This window comes from Mauremys mutica, chromosome 8 (assembly GCF_020497125.1).
Source record: "Mauremys mutica isolate MM-2020 ecotype Southern chromosome 8, ASM2049712v1, whole genome shotgun sequence".
Classification (NCBI taxonomy): Eukaryota; Metazoa; Chordata; order Testudines; family Geoemydidae; genus Mauremys; species Mauremys mutica.
In genome coordinates this window covers 95,615,252-95,629,395 of record NC_059079.1, presented here as the reverse complement: position 1 = coordinate 95,629,395, position 14,144 = coordinate 95,615,252, and the positions used below count along the sequence as shown (strand labels likewise).

The window sequence follows — 14,144 nt, the reverse complement described above, 5'->3', positions numbered from 1 at the left end:
AATTTCTTCTGCCTTATGATTTATGAAGAAGGCAAGATGATATTCAAAATTAGTTTTTCCTGTATGTTTTTTACTTTTGAAATTGAGGCCTTGTCCTACCCCATCTTTCCTGGAAGATTCTGTGGACCAATTTGGATATCAGATTATCAAGCAAGTGATTTGAGAAGGGGAGTGATTTTAACTGACTGTTTAAAACTTCTGTTCTGTGTACCTATTTAATTCAGACATGGAGGGAACAACTGGAAGGAAATGTATGTTTAAGATTGAGCACTCTGATAACTAAGGACTCAAAAACCGAACAATAATCCCACCCAGCGTACAGTTGAGTCCTCAATTAAAAATAGGGAAGATAAGACCTGACATTTTGATATGTCTGGGGGAAAATCCAACAGGAGAGAGACTTGAAAACAAACTCTTCAAGCTTTCTTTAAACATAAAAAGGCCGGGCACCAGACATATTTTAAAAATATTTTAGTTAGGTCACCTTGAAGGAAATGTTATTTAATCCATACAGTAAAACCTATAGAACCGTGTTATCTATGTTACTTATCACATCATATAATTTTTATTTCTAAATCTACATTTCTTTACAATTACTTGCAATACTTTCTAATATTTTGTAATGCAGTAAACTTTTTCTGTATAGCATAAGGTGTAGATTGAGGATTTATGCTTTGGAGGTTAGCAAGTGATCAAGTGAGGATGTAAAGTGATGCTCTCTTACAGTTTCCCAATGAGTACAAACAACAAAGACCTTGTTAAACTAAATTAGTTCATGGCCTAAACTTGAAATCTGAAGCTGCCTTAAAAGGTACCATATGAGAGGGAAATTGTTCTAAGATAAGTCAGGAGTTGTTGGAAGATGGAGCTGTTCGTTTTGGGTTCTAAGCTCAAACTTTTCTTTTCTAGCTTACTGCACTTTGCAAGCACTTAGACAACTTGTGGGAAGAGAAGCGAGGCTGTGTGGTCTTGTTTGCCTGGATGCAGTTTCTTAAGGAAGAAACACTAGCTTACCTGAACATCACCTCCCCATATGAACTAAAACTGTGCCATCGAGAAAATGGGCAGAGCAGGACATCTGTGTTTCCTCTAAATGCTGAGCTGGATGGTTGTGGTGCAGCAGGTGCTGCAACAGCACAAGAAGAAATCCTTGATGAAAGAGCTGTACAGGATGTGGAGTCTCTGTCAAGTCTGATAGGGGAAATCTTGGACTTTGATCAGGCTCAGCAGAAAAAATGCTTTAACAGTAAAATGTTCTTGTGCAGCATCTGCTTTTCTGAGAAGCTGGGTAGTGAATGTATGTACTTCATGGAGTGCAGGCATATATACTGCAAATCCTGTTTAAAGGACTACTTTGAAATTCAGATCAGGGATGGTCAGGTCCACTGCCTCAGCTGTCCAGAACCAAAGTGTTCTTCTGTTGCTACTCCTGGCCAGGTAATAGCAGAAGTATATAATCAATGCATGCACACCTCTAGCTTACTACTAAAGGTGAATTGTATATAATTGATTTATGCTCAAACCATAGTAATTGAAGTACAGAGTCTTTTCATGCTACCCAGAGGCCACTTACACACTCCTGAGTTAAAATTAGATCACCTGGCACCAGTTTTGCCCACTGTTAGTTTCAGATGTCTTGGACACCGATTTGAATTAATATGATCCCACTGACTGTGCTAATTGTTTTCACTGTGGGACTGTCAGTGCCCAGGATTTGAATTGCTAGTGAATCTCTTCTTCAGAATATTTAATACAGAAGCTGCAGATTTAATTAGAGTATCGTCAATAACTTGCATACTTTCTCTCTGATTATTTCAATAATCTCCTGATCAGAATGAGAGTCATGTTTAGAATGTGCTAAAGCAAATTCAAACTAGTTATTGGTACCCATGTCCTAAAAAAGTGTTTTCTACCAGAGCTAATAGATTGAACATCTAAATCCAGCAAATATAATGTTGTTCTATCTTTTTGTTTAGGTTAAGGAAGTGGTTGGAGAGGAGTTGTTTGCACGTTATGATCGCCTACTTCTGCAGTCCAGCTTGGACTTGATGGCAGACGTGGTATATTGTCCTCGTCCATGCTGTCAGACTCCAGTGATGGAAGACGCAGGTTGCACCATGGGCATATGTTCCAGTTGCAACTATGCCTTCTGTACTCTCTGTAAAATGACTTATCATGGAGTCTCTCCATGTAAAGTCACTGCAAGTGAGTTGCACTGTTTTGGAAATGGAACACACAGAGAATTGCAGCTTTCATTTTAGAATACAGTGACTTTAAGTAGATAGAAACATTTCTAGGCATAAGTGAGTTGACATCTCTGACTCTGTGGTGGGACTCTCTGTCTAATGAGGATGAGAGGTTAAATGTAGTTGAAGAGCTGGCCTCTGCCCTGAAGAGTTTACAGTTGAATGTCTAGACATGCTGCAACAAGTCAGATGAACAAATGACACAGTTAGGAAGGACAGTGGTTGTGGCATTGTAGTTGCTCACTATACCCATTTGTATATCTTGAGGTTTCTAAAAGCAAAATGATGATCGATAACTTAGAAGGAAATATGATACACAGGGTACATTCCGGTTTCCCACAGTGGCTGGTAGCAAACGCTTGAGGGTAGATGCAAGAAACCCTAAAGTGGACATTTATGGAATAACATGTCCACAGGAAGTTTCTTCCAGCCTTTGAGGAGTTTACTCATATGCCATGAAGCATGAGGGTTTATATTCCAGATATTTTAAAATCCATACTAATGTAACTCAAAATATTATCTATATAAATGTCCATTTCTTTATTTGAATCTTGTTGAGCATTTGGCCTTGATGTCTTGTGCTAGAGTTCCACTAAATGTATGGTGTTAGCAAAAAATATTTCCTTGCATCAATTTTTAATATGCTACCTATTTCAATTTTATTGACAGTCCTTATTACAAGAGAGGGTAAATACAAGTGTCTTATCTACCTTCTTTCTACTGTATACTTTTATTGTGTACACTCTTATTTGTCTCCCCTCTGAACTAAACAATCCTAATCTTTTCAGTCTCATGTCATATGAATTTTTTTTCCATGCCTGTAATTGTTTTGGTCACAAACCTTTTATTTCCACTTTAAGGTTTTTCAAGTAGGGTGACTGGAACACAGCATTCCCGGCAAAGGCCATTCATATGATGGAATTGCAATATTTTCAATATAAACTTTCATTCTGTTCCTCGTGCATCCTACCGTTTTGTTTGCTTTTTTTAACTGCAGCTGCACATTGAGCAGATATTTATGAAATAGTACAAGGAACATCTTGTTGAGAATCTCAAACATAATGTGTTTAAAAAAGATATTTAAAGTACTTGTCCCTGGTGTGTTCTGTTTTGTTGGTCCTGGAGTTTCCACGGCTGAGACGTGGTAGACTATACTAGTATATAGTATATACTGGGTAGAACTTCTGGGTGGCTGTTGCTGCCTCATTCTCCTATCAGGGTTATTGGGATCCTCTTGACCCTTGCAATCTTTGGAATCTCCTGGATTATGTTTACAATGAGTTTGGCTCATCGTCTTAGCTAAGAGTGTGACTTCCATATGCAGTGCGGTATGTAAGGCTAATGTGTTGTTCTGTGTCTTTATTTCACTCCTTAGAAAAGCTAATAGAGTTGCGTAATGAGTACCAAGAAGCAGATGAGGCCACTAAAATAATTCTGGAGCAGCGCTATGGCAAAAGAGGGATTCGGAAAGCCCTTCAGGAGCTGGAAAGTAGAGAATGGGTAGAAAAGAACACAAAGGCCTGCCCTCATTGTGGCACTCGTATACAAGTGAGTTTATTGGGCCAAACTTGGAGAATGACATTAGTTCTTAATTGTTACTGTCGTATGTTGCTAATGCAATTCACTATGGGGACCAGTGCCAGGGAACTAGGACTTTCATTCGTAGGTTCCTGTAGCAGGGTGGACCTCTGCTCCTGGTTGAAGGGGTTTAAAAAGTGGCCTGGCAGGGCTTGAGAGCTGCTGCTCTCAAGGCTGGGCTGATTGGGAAGTGGCTGCAGCTGGGGGCCACGCCCCAAACAGAGCTGCAGAGCCTTATAAGAAGGCAGGGAAGCCAGAAGTCAGTCAGTCTCTCTCTGCCTTTAGAGAGAGATGGGCCTAGCTGCTTAGGGAGCTGAGAAGGTACCTAGGGTGAAGCAGGGCTGGGGAAAGGCTGAGGAGCTAGGGAAGCTCCAGCCTGGAAAGTCCCAGGCTGCGGCCTAGTAAAGGGCAGAAGGTACTGGGGGGTTGCAGGGGGCAACGTCGGGTAGGCAAAGCAGCTGGTCCAAACCTCTTTGCCTATGATGAGTAGGCTGATACTGCAGTCTGCCCCAGGGTGTGGGGCAAGACAATGACTGGCAGTAGCCACTACTGAGGCAAAGTGGGGATAATAGGGTGAGGGTTCCCCTGGGAGGGGGAGACCCAGTTAAGGGTTAAAGGGGCACCGGGGTCCTGGGAGGGACACGGAGCCAGTGGTAGCAAACAGGTGGATCACCGGCCTGCAGAGGGCGCTCCTGGGCTGGAAACGAGCTAATTCCCAGAGTCACCAGCAGGAGGTGCCGCAGGGGTGAGTCGGACCCTGTTACAGTTCCATATGATTCCATTTGTGCCTCATCCCTGCCGCTGGCTACTCTAGTCTTACTTTTGAGTGTTACATTTAATAAAAAGTAGGTATTTTCAGTTTTTAAAGGTATTCATCAGTAGTTCCCCAGGTGCTGGTAATTGCCAACAAACAGTTCAGGAAAAAGTGAGGATTCCAGTTTGTTTAGTAATGCAGCCAAATAAAGCTTCTGTGACACAGGCTACTGGTTCACAAACAGGGAAGGACGTTCACCAATACTGTAGACTTACACTTGTAATAGAGCTTGTCCTCACTTCTGCAGCCAGCAGAAGCAGTTGGCATTACAGCAAGAGGAAACTCCTCCTGTGGGTACACATCTCCTGAAACCAGACTGAAGTGGGGACATGCAACAGACCTCACAAGGATACTAGATTTTTATGGCCATTTTGCGATTTGGTTGAATCAGGCTGCCTGTACCACAAAGGCAGGAAATGTTCCGCAGACACCAGGGAGATTCTTTTGCCACCAAATATTCTGTAAACTAGGGAAAAGTGTGTTGAGCTGGGAACCAAAAGACCATAATTTCAAACCTCACTTCTTCTGATTGCTGTTAGTATTTCCATCCATTTCAGACTTTAATATTGACCGTGGCCTTGTATCCCAATCCTAGAAGGCAGTCAAGTATTCGTCTCCCATTGTGCAGATAAATTAACAGATTATCCCAAGTCGCTTCAAGGAGAATTGGGAAGAAGACAGGTCTGTAATATAGCAGAATCAAGTTTTAGCCACTTTGCAACACTGCCTTTCAGGCTGAATATGCCAAAATGATGTATTTTGATTATCTTATCTACCTCCCAGTCCCTTTCCAGAGATAGAACCCAGGAATTCTGATGACATATTATACTGCTGTCTAACAAATAGCTGTGTAACTGTCTGGCATAATTGTCTTAGGTAACTTAGGTCCCCCCATTAGTGGCTAGTCCACATGGAGGATAATTACTCCTATAGTTCAAGTAAGCAGGGATCTGTGCTGGGAATCTGAAGATCCAGAGTTCAGACCCAGCTGGTGACCTTATTGTTGAATGAAATAACTGGTGATGAAAAGTTATTTATTTTGAATAAAATTGTTCGTTTAGTCATACAGTGGGTAAACAGTCTATAAAAAAAACTTTTATAGTTAAAATTTTTTGTAGTCTGTCAAAGATGGTGTGATGTAGTAAAATGCTGTACAGATGTTCCATTTCTGAAAATACACGTTTCTGTCGTTTGTCGCATACTGATTGCTGGTGTTGCACAAAGGCAGGTTTGAAGGCTTAGAATTGACATGAGATGGGATAGCTCAGTGGTTTGTGAGTTCAGTCCTTGAGGGGGCCATTTAGGGATCTGGGGCAAGAATCAATACTTGGTCCTGCTAGTGAAGGCAGGGGGCTGAACTCGATGACCTTTCAAGGTCCCTTCCGGTTCTATGAGATAGGTATATCTCCATATATATATTATATGGTTAATTCTTATTGCTATTCCCTGTTTGTTTCCCCCACCAGAAACTAGATGGTTGTAACAATATAACATGCACTGGCTGCAGGCAGTACTTCTGCTGGCTTTGTATGGGTTGTCTGTCTAGGGCGAACCCATATGGGCACTTCGAAGATACATCCTCCCCATGCTTTAACCGGTACGTATTCACAATGTATGCCCTCAAACACAGTACAAGCTCCATATGTATAGCATTTTTCTTGCAAGCCCCCCTTCCTCTCTAAATAATTTTTCACTTAATTACATAGCTAGTTACAAAGTTTAAATACAAATGAGAGAAATTTTGAGATGTAGGCAAAAGAATAAAATGTTTTCAGATATGATTTGAAATATGGTATGCCTTTGAGGGATTTTTTTTCACTGTTGTTGGAATGGTTCATTTTCATGTATAGGTTGCTCAGATATCACAATGGTGAATCTGGTATAAATATGTAGGAAGGCAGCTCTAAAGGAACTGCAGAACTGGAGGCAAATGCCATCAGCATTGGGATTGTGTGGAAGAATAGAGGAGATCATTGCTACTTGGGTAGATGGTAGGGGAAGTGGATGAGAGGTGTATTAGCATGAAAGCTTGGTTCACTGACTTACATTCTGTGTCTTGGAATGTTTTGCTAATCAAGCAGGATCGAAGAATTCTTTAAAATTATATTCCATTCCCAAATCTTTCTGGGCAAGTATAATATACCCCTCACTGTGGTATGTGTCATCAAATTAATACTAAGATCACGTTTTTCATCCCTCCATTGCTTATTCTGCTTTCTTAAGTGGATGTGTTCAGTAATATTTATCTCCGGAGGAAATGTTGCTGGTCACTGTACAGCCATTTTTGTAGTAAATGCTGTGCAAAGAGGCGTGTCATGCATTATGCTGTAAAGGCAACAAGATGTGGACTCTTCCTAACCTCCAGTGGTAGGAACTTCCCAGCAACAGGGCATTGGCTGTAGAAGGCACGATGACCATTGGCTCCTGAAAATTTTGCTCTGGGCTTCATCAGCCTTAACAAAACCTTTGATCATAGAAAGTTTTAGCAAAGGAAACCAGTGTCTTGTCTTATAGCCAGGCTTCCAACCATTGAGGGCTTTAAAGATTAGCACTAGGATGTTGAGTCTCTTACATTAGACATTGTAGTGATGTTCCATGGGAGGGAATGGGAGTCAGGACTTCCGAGTTCTATTCCTTGTCCTCGAATAAATGAAAGTCAGTAGCAAAAGTCATCCACTTTCTGTGCCTCAATTTGCCTGCTTGTAAAATGGGGAAAGGATCTATGTTCAGAGAATTGTTCATGACTGGACTTTCCGGCCTATGCTGATTGGCTGTTTGCTCCAACCCTCCCTCTTCCTCCCCCACCGTCTCTTCTCCTCTCCTCAGTTTCACTCCACAATTCCCCTTCCCTGCCCCACCCCTACCCACCATCCCTTCAATGTTCCGTCTCCCTTCTCCTTTCTTTCCATTTAGCTTATTCCCTCCTAATTTAAACCCACACCCCAAAAAATAGATGAATCATTGAACTGATTTGATGTGTTTGCTGCATCACATTTTTCACTCTTCTTGTGTTACACCCCATTCTTCTGTCCTTGTCTACTTAGATTGTAAACTCTTCAGGACAAGGTACTCTCAACTATTGTGTTTGAACAGTGCCTAGCACGATGGGTCTCTCTTCCAGTTTGGTCTTAGGCACTACCATAATAAAAATGATTAATAATAATACTCTCTGGGGTCTTTAGAGGCTTAATTATCATTTATTTTTATTACCATAGTGCCTAGGAGCCCTAGTCATGGACCAGGACACCATTGTACTAGGCACTGTTGTTCGTATAGAAATGCAAAATATTTTATTTGACTCAGCTTTGGCTGTTGCAATACATGCATTTGAGTGAAATGACAAAGATAAAGAAGCTGCAAAGTTCAAATCATAGTTTCAAATTCAAGTTGCTGTTCAGTGATTCCTAATACAGATTCTTGCCTGTCTCACAGGTTGTATCAAGCTAGGAATGTTAATGCTGAAGATGAAGACTAATTATGTTCTGTATCACCCAACACTGAAGAAACCAGAAATTAATCTCTTCTGCTTACGTCAAGTTTGTTTGCCGTCATATGATGAGTGGTAACACTTCACACTACAGGCTGCTTACACAACCATTTGGATGCTGTTGCCACAAACAGAAGAGACCAATTCCCTCCTCTTCTAGTCGTTTAGGTCTGTTTAGTGCTAAACAGAGTGAACAAACTGTCATCCAAAGGCTTAACAAATAGTTGAGAAACTCTAAATACCATAATGTGCCCCTTTTTCTGAAACACATCCTAGAAATTTCTGTTTGGGAATTTCTCCAGGAAGTTTGGCCTTGCAAGGATCTCTGGATTCCATCCTACATACTTTGCAGTAATCTTTCCTATCACTGAGGTGGGCTAGACGTGCTCTCCTTGGAGCCCTTTGGTGAAGCTGCTTGTGTCCATTGCAGGAAAACTATTAAACATAGCATAAGAATTTCTCCCCTCTCTCTGAGACTGAGCCAGTTGCTTTCATAGCATTTCCTGACCTGGATCCAAACTGATTTTTCTGTGGTGGCTCACTGCTCTAACACTGACACACTTCACTGGGGTGGTAGAGGTTTATAAATTGCAGAATTTTTGCCCCCCATTCCTTCTCCTTCTCCCATCCTCCCACCACCACAGAGTGGATCTAATGCCTGGGTCCTATGTAAAAAGTTACTGACAAACGTTTCCTGTTTTCATAACTCTCGCTCTTCTTGATTCAGTTTCAGTAATTCATTTCCATATTGCTATCATATCTTAACAGGGAAGGAATTTATAGGGTCTGGTGATTATTTTAATAATGATGGATATTAAAACAGTCTGTGTGCCCAATCTGAAATTCTATGCAGTCTGTCTTGACTCAAATATTAATTAGGTGCTTAAATAAAAGAAAAGCAACCTCAGACACTGAACTGAAATTTTACAGGTACACAATCGTGACTAGAATCCTCTAACTGCATGTTTTTCCTTTTCAATTTCTAGTTAAATTTTTTTGTGAAATTATGTTCTTTGGCCAAAGACCTCTAAATAAATGTCCGGGAGTAATGGGCAGCCTTCCATCTGAACTAGCTCACTCATTCACACTCTCATACTTCAAAATAAGAAGTTATTGGAAAACCAAATCTCCCAACCCTGTAGTTTTACAAGCAGTCTTAAATGTGAGAACGGTGCTTGGATTACATTTTTAGAAATACTTTTTCATCTGTAAAATAGGCTAGAAAACAGCTGCTTTGACTTTTTAATGAGACATGTACCTTGTTCAAAATAAGACAGCAGGGCCTGAATGGCTCAGGAGCTAAGTAAGGATACAGAGAGTCAAGGTCAACTCTTCATATGCAGTTTTTACTCACATGTCTGTTTAGCTGAATTGAGTAAATAGTTTTAGTCCATTTCTGGAAGGGACAAAGATTCCTGTTACACAACTCACTATCATGCTTGCTATCTTGAGAGTGTGTCTGCCTCCTAATCTCTCTCAATCTACCTGTTAGTTTTCAAAGCATTATTTGCAGAAATAGCCATGAGATATTATGCAGTAAAGAGGTTGGTAAGTTTTTATCCTTTAAAATCATCTTTTAAGGTTTCAAAAGAGCCTTGTTCCTCAGCTTTGTAAAAAGGATGTAAATCTATATTACCACGATGAATTAAGAGATGAATAAATGTTATTTAAAAATTTAGATTTGTTTTTAACTGTAGAACATGCATCTAGGCTCAGTGCTTTTGCTGCTGATTTCACATCCTAGACATTAACTTGCTATTTCCTTCTGTGGACAATTTGTGATGCTCAATGCTGTAGTATATGGTACGGTCTTTGGCAATCAGACTGCTAAGAGCCAAGTTCTGGCCTTAGGTATGTCTGTAAAGATTGACAAGTTATGGAAGCTGGAATAGTTCTAGCTACTTAACAGTATCTTACCCCTAGCAGTTAGAGGGCCCAAGTTATGGTTCAAGCAAAATACTTAATTTTTCTGCAGCAGCTCTGTAAACTTTTCTAGCAGGAGCATCTCTCTGTACTGTGTAGGACCTGCTTTAAAAATGGGCGTCCAGTTTTTCTGATGCAATTTCACACAAATTTAGGATGAAGGCAAAATTCTTGCAACAGTGGAAGCTAGCTTGAAGGAGGTGGCTCTGGAATTGAGTAAACATGCTTTCTTGCCTATTTTTACAAGTTGCTTTTTAAATCCAGAGGTGGTAATAGACAAAATGATGTATAGAATGCCAAGACTTGCATCACTTCTTAGGTTCCGCCATATAGTGAGCAATGTGTTCTGATTGTTTTGTCTCAGTTAACTTTTAAATGAAGTGTTGAGAGTAAAATTTTCAAGAGCACCAAACTCCTATGCACATCCAGGGAGCCCTAAGTAACTTAACTACTCTTGAATTTACCTCCAATTCTACTTCCACCTCTTCCTCTTTCCACAGAAGCCCTTTTCAGTGGGCGGTGACAATCCTTACCATCAAGCTTTGCCCACTAATGATCTTTCTGACACACTAGCATCTCTTTCCCCTACAATTATTTCTGTCTGGCCTTGCAGGATGTTTTAATTCCTAATAAAACTTTGAGAGTTAGTGGCTAAAGACAGTCAACATGATTCAGTTTATTTGGATTAAAAAATACTGCATTTAATGTAGAAAGTTACATTATGGATAGTTTGTAGGATTTCCATGTAAACAAATACATCTCCCCCACTTTAAAAACAGTACCAGTGATTTACACTTCAGTAGTTTGATGTAAGCCCTTTTAGTAGTAATAAAGGTAAAACCAATAGAGTTTTGGAAGTAGCAAGGTCTACAGCAGTAGATGGTTTCATTCATCACAAAGTGGATTTAGGTGGTTAAATATATGGGCTAAGTTCATGGACAGCTTAATTACAACAGGTCTCCCTGCATAGATTCATAGACTTTTAGGTCAGAAGGGACCATTATGATCATCTAGTCTGACCTCCTGCACAATGCAGGCCACAGAATCTCACTCACCCACTCCTGTAACAAACAAGCACTATGTCTACATCCTTCTTGGTTTCTTGTTATAATTTTGTACAACTCTGTTAATGAACTTCTTGAAAGCAACAGGTTCATCTTTGGTGGCTTCTCGTGTGTCCGGTACTTCCATTCCTTCAGTCTGGGATGGGATGTTAGATGGGGTGGGACCTGAGTTACTACAGAGAATTCTTTCCTGGATGTCTGACTGGAGAGTCTTGCCCACATGCTCAGGGTTTAACTGGTCGCCATATTTGGGGTCGGGAAAGAATTTTCCTCCAGGGCAGATTGACAGAGGCCCTGGAGGTTTTTCGCCTTTCTTTGCAGCATGGGGCATGGGTCACTTGCTGGAGGATTCTCTGCAGCTTGAGGTCTTCAAACCACAATTTGAGGACTTCAGTAACTCAGACACAGGTTAGGGTTTTATACCACCATGACTTATGAGGAAAGGCAAAAGGTGAACTGGCTAGAAGATTTGGGGGAGGACAATTGGCCCTACCCTGCTGCAACCAACAGAACACTTAACTGCATGGGGGGAGAACTGAAGCCACAGATATTTAGACTCGGTTGCTATTGTCTAATGACAGTACCTTAGTCTTGACATACAGTGACATTCAGATAATGTTTGGATTTTTAGAATTCCAACCATGAAGTGAAATAGTAGCCAGAGTTACACAGATGGATAAGGAACAATTGCTGTTTAACCATTTGGTGACAGCTATTTCTTTAAGCTGAGACAACTGAAGAGCCAGGGCAGGTGCAGTGTTTGGGATTTTGCTGAAGTGGAGGGTGCATAGCACATCACAGAATCAGGGCTTTAGTGGAAGTATATATACATCAATCAACACTGAAGTTAGTAGCATCTCCTCAAGAAAGCTCCCAAACTAAAATGGTACAAATTAATTCAGGGGAGCTTTGAAGAAGTTTATTTAATGGCTAACTCTAGTTAGTGCTAGTACTTCCATTTCATGATGCTAGTGAAGTTGAGATTAATAAGTGCACTGCGGGGGGGAGAGAGAAACCTAGATATGTGTCCTTCAAATGTAATACATTATACAGTTACCCATTTGATTTTACTTCCTTTCATATCCTCACCTTTGAGTTGAGGGATATCTATTTCCTGTTCTTGTTTACTTGCTTTACATGTTATACATCTCATTTCAATTGGCTTCACCACTCGCGCGAGAGTAGTTGTGTGGTTGTTAGAACACAGTACATAAGGTCCCATCCTCATCTAGTTTATTAAACCCAATGTACTCAGCATTCATCTCTTTTAAAAGATGGAGACAATAATGAGCACATCTCCCCTGATTTATGAACAAGTACAAGAAGAATGTGTAGGGATTCCTCCTCTGCTGGTTTCCAAGAGGAGCCTGCTTAGCATCACACCAGCCCCCAAGAAACTAGTTACTGTACGGCTTCTTAGACTGTCTTCTTTCTGCTCCTGTTTCCTTCATACTATATAAGGGTTCCACAAGCTTGTTATGAACAAGCATTAAACCTGGTGCAGGGGGAAAAGGAAAGGTTGAGTATAGGTAATTAAGTGCAAGAAATGGAGGACTTTTGCTTTTAGTTATGGCCACTAATATCCTTATGTTTCCCTCTTCCCCCACAACCCTCAAAAGTATTTTTCACCCCATCGCTGTAAGCTTGATATTGGAGTGTCAGTATAATTAATTTTAAAAACTCCTTAGTCATTTACCACCACTACAGGCTAATAGAATTTTTTAAATCTAGTTTACATTCTGTTATGTACAGAAAGAGGGACATACTTCACTCAGCTTGGAGAATTAAGCTAGCCTCACTCAGTTCATTTATGGCTTCTAAGCAATAGCAGTTTCTAGTTTTGAGTTACTAACTCAACACAGGGTTCATAAAACTATAGTGGAATATTTAAATAAATAACATTTGCATCTAAAAGGTTACCCTGAATAGATTTCTAGTCAGTGGAGATTTTGGTTTTTTTGTTTGATTGTTTTTTAAACGTTAGGGTTGAGAGTTATTTGACAGCACTTCCTTCGAACAATTTTTCTGACAGGAAAGATTTTCTAAATTAAATGGTAGCCTTTAAAGCAGAAGTGGGCAAACTATGGCCCATGGCCTACATCTAGCCTGGCCCCGCCCCTGCTATCCCATCCCTCCGCAGCAATCCCACCACACGAGCAGCACGGCTGGCTGCGATCTTCTGCTGCTCTGAGCGGCATGGTAAAGGGGCAGGAGGGCAGGGAGGGGGGTTGGATAGGGGGCAGTTAGGGGACAGGAATCAAGGGATGGTTGGATGGGGTGGAGGTTCTTGGGGGGGTGGGTGGGCAGTCAGGGAACAGTGAGAATGGAGGATTGTATAAGGGGTGGGACTCAGCAGGGCGGGGATCCTGGGAGGGGGCAGTCAGGGGACAAGGAGCAGGGGGGGTTGGATGGACTGGAAGTTCTGAGGGGGGTAGTCGGGGCAAGAAGTGGGAGGGGGCCAGGCTGTGTTGAGAGGCACAGCCCTCCCTACCCAGCCCTCCATACAGTTTTGCAACCCCAATGTGGTCCTCAGACCTAAAAGTTCACACACCCCCCCCCGCCTTAAAGTACAGAAAAGCTAACTGAAAAAGTGACCTGATCTGGCCAAATATTTACCTTTAAAGTATTTCACTGTTTTAACTTTGAGTTCTAGGGTGGCATCCTCATCACACACAAAGACAGTGCTGGGATGCTGCTGAAAGGCAGATACTGTCCACATGTGGTTTACCCCTTCCTCAGTGGCTTTGTACAAAGCAAATGCCTTATGGGCTCCTGTGATTAAAATCATAACTTGAATTCAAAAACAAAACACAGGAATAACAGTTAGGTTTTGTGATGTACATTTAAAGGGAACACCCAAGCGTGTTTTGAAGCAATAGATGAGTAAGTCATCTGAAGAAGAAAACGATTTTAGTCCTCCCCAGCAGTGTTTCACTTCATTGACTGGGTACTGCTCACTTTGCCTGTATTGTTTTAGGTAGTAAAATTATGGCTTGCCTGGTCATTTTAAAGTTTATCCACCTGTTACTCTG

At 41.1% G+C, this 14,144-nt stretch overlaps 3 protein-coding genes across 11 annotated transcripts in view; 2 read left to right on the top strand and 1 right to left on the bottom strand.

The window, feature by feature from the left end:
* Positions 1-10,818, top strand: part of LOC123376572 (E3 ubiquitin-protein ligase RNF14-like) — a 75,417-nt gene extending 64,599 nt beyond the window's left edge. For all 3 annotated transcript variants that reach the window (XM_045028667.1, XM_045028669.1, XM_045028670.1), the window contains 5 exons: positions 910-1,437; positions 1,977-2,205; positions 3,622-3,794; positions 6,105-6,235; positions 8,071-10,818. In XM_045028667.1, the coding sequence (XP_044884602.1) occupies positions 910-1,437; positions 1,977-2,205; positions 3,622-3,794; positions 6,105-6,235; positions 8,071-8,113 (1,104 nt within the window). In that variant the 3' untranslated portion in view covers positions 8,114-10,818. The remainder of the gene's footprint in view (positions 1-909; positions 1,438-1,976; positions 2,206-3,621; positions 3,795-6,104; positions 6,236-8,070) is intronic.
* The window catches only part of NDFIP1 (Nedd4 family interacting protein 1), a 134,165-nt gene that overhangs the window by 64,575 nt on the left and 55,446 nt on the right, over positions 1-14,144 (top strand). The gene's annotated exons all lie outside the window — the stretch shown is intronic.
* Positions 5,280-14,144, bottom strand: part of LOC123376578 (glucosamine-6-phosphate isomerase 1-like) — a 34,097-nt gene continuing 25,232 nt past the window's right edge. For 4 of the 6 annotated variants that reach the window (XR_006581835.1, XR_006581833.1, XR_006581834.1 and 1 more), the window contains exons 6-7: positions 13,729-13,884; positions 12,329-12,607 (exon numbers count right to left, since the gene is read on the bottom strand). Coding sequence is in view for 2 of the 6 variants with exons in the window: in XM_045028686.1 (XP_044884621.1) it covers positions 12,510-12,607; positions 13,729-13,902 (272 nt within the window). In the remaining 4 variants the exon portion in view is untranslated. Of the gene's footprint in view, positions 5,322-12,328; positions 12,608-13,728; positions 13,903-14,144 lie in introns of those variants that run through there. The other 2 variants (XM_045028686.1, XM_045028684.1) reach the window with 2 other exon arrangements.